The sequence below is a fragment of the Poecilia formosa genome, unplaced genomic scaffold (genome assembly GCF_000485575.1).
Source record: "Poecilia formosa unplaced genomic scaffold, Poecilia_formosa-5.1.2 Scaffold399, whole genome shotgun sequence".
Taxonomy (NCBI): domain Eukaryota; kingdom Metazoa; phylum Chordata; class Actinopteri; order Cyprinodontiformes; family Poeciliidae; genus Poecilia; species Poecilia formosa.
Genome location: NW_006800338.1, coordinates 498,975 through 506,140, shown reverse-complemented (window position 1 = coordinate 506,140; position 7,166 = coordinate 498,975). Strand labels below are relative to the sequence as shown.

The following is a 7,166-nucleotide window of genomic DNA, read 5'->3' as shown; positions in this document are numbered from 1 at the left end:
ACACTGAGACTCAAACACTGAGACTCAAACACTGAGACTCAAACACTGAGACTCAAACACTGAGACTCAAACACTGAGGTCACACAGGTCTGACTTCATCACATCATTAAACATCACTGAAATGTAAAAGTTTTTTTTTACTGGCCAGGAAGATAATAAACTGATATACTGTTGAGACAATAGCGCCCTCCGCTGGTTCGTTTTATAACTGCAACCATTTAACTGAATAATCAGTCACTGAAGTTTTCTACCAACGTGACAGATTCTCTGCAGAAATGCATCAGTGGTAAACAAAGTTATTTGTTTTATAAATATCAAATCCATCCACTTTCTAACACCTTGTCCCACAGTGGGAGCTGCTGGTGCCTCTCCAGCTAACGTTCCGGGTCAGAGGCGGACAGGTCACCTGGACAGGTCACCTGGACAGGTCACCTGGACAGGTCACCAGTCTGTCGCAGGGCAACACAGAGACAAACAGGACACACACACCTAGGGAGAATTTAGAGACCAATTAACCTGACAGTCATGTTTTTGGACTGTGGGAGGAAACCGGAGTACCCAGAGAAAACCCACCAGGCACAGGGAGAACATGGAGACTCCATGCAGAAAGATGGGAATCAAACCCAGAACCTTCTTGCTGCAAGGCAACAGCTCTACCAACTGCACCACTGTGCAGCTCCTGCAGCCCCTTGCTCAACATTTTCATTATTTTCATCTTAGAGTTATAACATTACAGCTCTGCTCTCATATTTTTGCAACTTTATTTTTGTATTTTTACGACTTCACTCGCCTTCGTACGACTATTCTTGAAATCATCTCTGTATTATTAACACTCTTGTATTGCTCTCATCTCTTTTTGAAAAACAGTTTTTTGGGTTTTTATTAACTTAAACTGACTTATTTTTGTGCGAGTATTTGCCCCGTTACCCCTCCTGATGGTGTGAAAACGTTAAAATCAGGGCAGACCGAGTCGGGATGAGCTGCGTTCAGTCGTCACCTCTCCAAACTCGTAGTGGGTCCCGTCGTCCTTCTTCACATCGTGCTCTCTGAGCCACTCGATGGCCTCAGTGTAGTTCATCCTCTTGAAGGGTCTCTTTGGAGGTTTGAAGTCCTGGAATCAGAATAAAAACCCAACATTAGACGCAGAGATAACGACCCAGTGGAGCCGTGGTCCTCCGTCTCGTACGGGGTTGATGTCGTAGAGCAGCTGAGCAGCAGGAGATCTGAGAACCCGGTCCACCACGTCACAGACCAGATCCTCCAGGCGGGTCAGCAGGTCCTCGAAGGAGATGAAGGGACACTCGGCCTCGATGTGAGTGTACCTGAGAAAATGACACATGACGGGTTTTCAGCTGAAGTGGCCAGAAGCTGTTTTTACTGGGCTGAAATCGGTTAAATGAAATGTTTAAAATGAAAATTAAACGTGATTTTCAAAAATATTTACTTGGAGTTATTAAAAAGAGGAGATTTTAAACAGCTTCAGTTCCTCTTAATGGAAAGTGGTTGAGATTAATCCCTACATAAACATCCTGGATATCTTAAAAATGGAAAATCTAACAAAAAGAGAGATTCTATAATATTATATAGATTATATATTATATTACTCTGAACAGCTGATTTAAGATCTTTTCTTGTTTCTTTTTTAACTCTGGGAACTTTCTTCAATCTTCCCTCAGTATCATTTAAGTATTTCTGATTTTTAATCAACTATAACGAGTAAAATTACAAAAATGAAAGTCTCAACTCTGACATATGACAAATTCACACCCAAAAAGTCTTTTTAGTCTTAATGAGGGGGATTGTAGCTCCACTCACTCGGACAGATGCCTGCGGGTTCGGGACTGCTCGGCGCGGTACGACTGGGCGATGCAGAAGGTGTCGCCCAGGGCAGGTATGCAGGTCTCCAGGTAGAGCTGGGAGGACTGGGTCAGGTACGCCTGCTCGCCAAAGTAGTCGAGGTTGAACAGCGTGGAGCCGCCCTCCACCTGGGTCTGCACCAGCGTGGGAGGAGTGATCTGACAAATCAAAGACACAAACGTCAGAGAAGACTTCACGTTTACTGAGTGGACTTCAAGTTTCATGTAATGTGATGTAATTCACCCCACACAGCATGTAACACATTATGAATCAGCTAAATTGAAGAGTCGTCCGAGTTGCTGTGCGTCACCTCGTAATATCCGCGGCTGAAGAAGTGGTCCCTGAAGCACTGGGTCACCGTTGATCTCACACGCAGGATCTTGGAGACGTTCTCTCCTCGGATCAGCATGTGCCGGTTGTTCAGCTGGACGTCGACGTCCGACTCTTCGTTCAGCAGGTTGTCGGCGCCACCTGCTGGAGCCAAGCCCACCAGCTCCCAGAAGTCGCAGTGCAACTCGTGGCCACCGGGGGCCTGGCAGGAAAAACTCAGCATGTTTAGCCCATGTTTAGTTATAGAGCTATAATTCTAGAAAAAAACACCCTTTTATATGTGGCACAGAGAAATGTGAAGCTTAGTCACATTCTTAACATTTTAGCAACACTATTTAATACCAAAGTGTTGTTAGTGGCAGACATATTTCTTTTGATTATAAATAGTGTTAAAACGAAGTGGCTCAGGCTTCTCCAGATTAAATGCTCTTTATATTAAATTTTAACATTCCTATATCTTTTTATAATGTTGCTATTATTTTTCTAACATTTTATCTTTACACATTTTATTTAAATTAGTTCTGGTTTTCCCTTGTCTTGATACAAGTTATTTTTCTTTTATTTGTATCAAAGACAAAATAAAATCAGTTTTTTTAATCACGTACTTTTAGTTTAAACATATTTATTTTACTTTTCTCATTTATGTTTTACTGCTTGGAGAAGGTGCGTTTGATTTGTTTACCTGTTTCCCCTCAGGAACCGGAGTGATGGTCCCGTACAGAGCGACAGTACTCTCTGTGGACAGCAGCAGCCCGTTGTAGCACTGACACTAAACAGGAAAAAACACACACAGGTTTTATTATTTAAATACGTTTTATACAGAAGGAACAGAACTTGTTTGAGATTTTCTAAAAGTCTTGCAGGTTTTCTGAAGGTCTAAATGTTTTATGAAACTGAAAAGAAAAGAAAATATGAATGTTTGGATCAGGAAATGCAAAATAACGACAGCTGGAAACAAGTTTTACCAGTTTATCAGACAGAACACACTGGAGGAAACCAGTTCCATCCCTCAGCACGATGAACATCAGGTTCTTCCCTGCAGGAAAAAGGAAAGTCCAGTGAATACCAGCTCTCATCCAAGCCATGAGGTGCGTTTGATTCTGCTGCGATTCTCACCCTGCCTCCGGAGGCGGTGCACCCATCCGAACACCTTCACCCTCTCACCTCGCTTGGCCTCCAACATGTGGATTTTCACCTGGAAAAACAAACATGAGCGACATGTTACAGCTCCACCCAAACAGGATTTCTGGTAAAATTTGCCTTTGGAGGACATGAATTCATGGACGTGTTTATAGGCAACATTAAGACGAAGCAAAGTGACCAATATTCCACTTCCTGTGAAACTTCAGTTGTTTATGAGCTGAACTGATGGGAGTGCTGCTTAATCACTGCAGGAAATAAAATATAGTATTTTTACAAACCTTAAACCAAGAAAGATAAAATGATGATAAAATATTTTGTAACTGAGGAATCTAAAAATGGTTTAAAATGTCAAAAAAAAATAAATAAATAAAATATATATATATATATATATATATATAAACTTCTGGTCACATTTGTAAATTAAATCCATACTTTCAAAAATTCATGTTTCCATTTTGCAGCTTTTTAAAATCCAATCTCAAACTAAATCCTTCCACTTCTTGTTTTAAACATGCAATCGAATAAGAAGAATGAGAAGCAGGAGCCCGACCGTCTCAGGCTCAGGAAGGTTCGGGTCGTTCACGATCTCGATCTTCTTGGCCTCCTCCAGGTTCTTCTCCCTCCTCTCGTTGTCCTCAGCCTGCATAACAAACAGAAAGACACAGTTTAAAGGCACAGTCGCCACCTGGTGGATAGTTTTAGTAATGACACTGCGTAGAAACCGAACCACAAACCTCTTTCTTGTCTTTGGCGTCGTTCTTCATCTGCTCGCGGTTGAAGGCTTTCTTAGCGTTCTTCATCTGTGTTTTTGAGATCACCGCCCAGCGCTGAAAACAACACAGCAAAATCCAGAGGTTTTTACTCAATTTTATTTAAACAGCTGGAACAAACCAAGCTGCAGTTCATCTCTCCACCAGGAGGAGGCGCTGAGGCAGGTAAAAACAGCTCTGAAGCTCATTAGCTGCATTTCAATTAACCATAAAATGTATCAAATTGAAAATATTAAAATAAATTCACTTAATGGAAACATGACAATTGAACAAGAATATGTTTTTTGATATAAAAATATTTGTGCTAACATGAGACTGGTCACCAGGTTGCCATGGCAACTACTAGATCCATTAGGAGTGATGCCATCAAACATAAATGTGTGGAGTTTATTTCTGCTGGGACTTTAACTAATGTGGATATGTGGGGAAGAACCTAATGCTCACCGCTAAACACGGTGGAGGACGTGTGATGCTGTGGGAACTCACCTCTCCCTCTTTCTGGGATTCCACGTAGATGGTCGGGAACGGCTCCTTCCCAGCAAACAGCAGCGCCTGACAGGTTCAGATCACAAACTGGATTTAAGAAGTAGAAACAAAACGTCTACGCCAAAAAAATTACAATAAATCTAAATACCGCAGTTTTTTTTTTGTTTTGAATTATTTCAATTCAGTTAAGCTTCGAAGACTGCATCTATTTCAATATAATTAAAAAGAAATTGATTTAAAAATGATTAGATTTAGAAGTTCCCTCATATCAATCCGTCAGATATTGGTCTTTGTAACAGATTTGCGGTAAAAATGCGCAGCTCGTTGTCTGCGTGGGGAAAACCTGCCTTCAGGGGAGTTTTGAAGGGTTTCTGCTCCGACCCGTCTCCATCCTGGTCGCTGCCGTGTTTATCAGAGACGTACATCTCAGCTGAGGAACAGAAACAACAGCAGGTTTAAAACATGAACGCAGAGACTCCATGATTTACCTGAAGGAGGTTAAAGGTCAGGCAGCTGACTCTGAAATGCGGAAATGAATCTGAATCATGAACAAGGCGGATGACGTGAGGAAATAACTGCTGCGGCGTTTCTGCTCTGATGAAACAGATAAAAACTCCCTGATGACAATTATATGAATTTAAGCTGAACACATTTTTGATCTGGATAAAACCAGGCGGTCACATCAGGCCAACAGATTTAAACATTTTCCATTTTAAAAAACATTTCCAGACTAAAATTGACCATTTTCTCAACCATTTTTTTAATTCAAGATTTTAATTCAAATATTTACACTAAATTTTCCTGTTAGCTCCAAACCTGAACTATGCGTCTGATTTATGGTTGTACCAGAAACACTAATATCCAAAGGTTATTTGGATTTCTGTATAAAAATTAATCCAAATGAACAAATTAAAATCCCAACCCAAATTAAAACGTCTCATTTTAACCAGAATCTGTTTCTATTAGTTACGAAGAAGAACCAGATGAGTAAAACTGAAAGTGAAAGAATGCTAAATGTTGCAACATTGCAGCAGGAGATCTTGACATCAACTCATCTGCAACTGAAACACCAGAAACATTTAACAACTGACTGTAAATAATAATAATAATTTGATAATAAACCAAAGAAGCATTTAGTCTATTCAGCCCCATCCTGAGTTTTAGATTTACACAGTTTTAGATTTACGCTTGGATGCAGAAATGGGGCAAATTTTTTACAGCCTTCATTTTTGATTGGATTCAAAAACCTGAATAAAAGAACCAGCAGTAAACTCAATGTTTGTTGCATTAAATATAGATAAAAAAATGAAAACATATGAAAACAAAATGAGAATGAATAAGCAGTAAATAGTGAAAGGGAGAAAAGAGGTCTAAAATATAATTTAATTTCTGGTTTTGAGTCAAACTGAGCTTATATTTACATTAGTCAAGCTTTTGCTCCTCCTTTGCAACAGATTCAGAAAATAAGCATCTAAATACAGAAACAACCTGTTTTCCAAGGGATGACAGGTTGGAAACGTTTTAGAATAACTTTTTAGTATATATAATACACTATATTATATATAAGGCCATATGTATATCTTAATAAAATTATATACAATTTAAAAAATGTTAATTTACATTTTTGTAAATTAAGTTAAAAAAGAAACTCCTGTATTACATAGATTTATTACACAAATACACATTTTAAGTGTTTATTTGTGTCAAGTTAGATGATTATCGCCAAAAGAAAAACAGGAAAAAATAACAACAGCTGTAGTTTTCAGGTAACACCATATGTCTTAAAGTTGAACAGATGTAACCGAAAAACCTTTTTAAATTCCGTTTTTATTAAATTATCCGATTAATGAAAGTAATATGACTACAAATGTTGCCTTTCCTCCACAGATTATTTGTCATATTTTATCCCTTTAACCTCCGCACTGCAGAATGACAGCTACCTGAGCCTGAATTAGCTTAACCTAACATTAGCTTCCAGTCTTTATTTACGTTTTTCATTCAATCTGTAAGGGAACAATAAGACCAGTTACAGTAAAATAAATCAAACTAGAGACTCACTGATTGATAAAGCAGACATTTAACCACCTTTATCATCGCCATACCAACCCAGACACACACATGTCCCTGCTAACCAGCTAGCTCCCCCTGGAAGGCTCGTTTATCTCTTACCGACCGAGACTTGGTCCACACCTTTAGTTATCTCCGTCGCCATGTCGGCCCACTTCTAAAAACAACTCGCTGAAAGCAAAACGTGGCAACTTTGTATTAAAAAATCTAAATCAGCCGTTAGAAACAAACACCGGCGACGTCTCCGGGCTCCTAACGTGCAACTTTGCATCAGCCTGCTGCAGCTTCATAGAAAACGCCAGACGTACATCTGATTGGTCAGTCTGGAAACGTCACGCATATTGCGTTGAATCTGATTGGTTACATTCAATGTCAACAACTGTTGTATTCAATGTTAGCTTGAATTCATACTTAAGGTTTTTCGAAGGAAGAGAAACTAATAATGCATGTTTCACGTAAGACACATTTCATCTCAAAATTTAAATTTTAAGACTCCACCTAGATTTTAAAACC

General features: G+C 39.3%; 1 protein-coding gene across 2 annotated transcripts in view; it reads right to left on the bottom strand.

Moving 5' to 3' along the window:
- nars1 (asparaginyl-tRNA synthetase 1) overlaps positions 1 to 6,942 on the bottom strand; it is a 15,790-nt gene extending 8,848 nt beyond the window's left edge. Inside the window, exons 1-12 of one of the 2 annotated variants that reach the window (XM_007576165.2) lie at positions 6,756 to 6,942; positions 4,934 to 5,016; positions 4,587 to 4,652; positions 4,065 to 4,157; positions 3,881 to 3,970; positions 3,304 to 3,382; positions 3,153 to 3,223; positions 2,870 to 2,956; positions 2,168 to 2,389; positions 1,816 to 2,015; positions 1,187 to 1,322; positions 998 to 1,111 (exon numbers count right to left, since the gene is read on the bottom strand). In XM_007576165.2, coding sequence (XP_007576227.1) covers positions 998 to 1,111; positions 1,187 to 1,322; positions 1,816 to 2,015; positions 2,168 to 2,389; positions 2,870 to 2,956; positions 3,153 to 3,223; positions 3,304 to 3,382; positions 3,881 to 3,970; positions 4,065 to 4,157; positions 4,587 to 4,652; positions 4,934 to 5,016; positions 6,756 to 6,798 — 1,284 coding nt within the window. In that variant the 5' untranslated portion in view covers positions 6,799 to 6,942. The remainder of the gene's footprint in view (positions 1 to 997; positions 1,112 to 1,186; positions 1,323 to 1,815; positions 2,016 to 2,167; positions 2,390 to 2,869; positions 2,957 to 3,152; positions 3,224 to 3,303; positions 3,383 to 3,880; positions 3,971 to 4,064; positions 4,158 to 4,586; positions 4,653 to 4,933; positions 5,017 to 6,755) is intronic. The other variant, XM_007576166.2, reaches the window with a different exon arrangement.
- Positions 6,943 to 7,166: the final 224 nt, after the last annotated feature.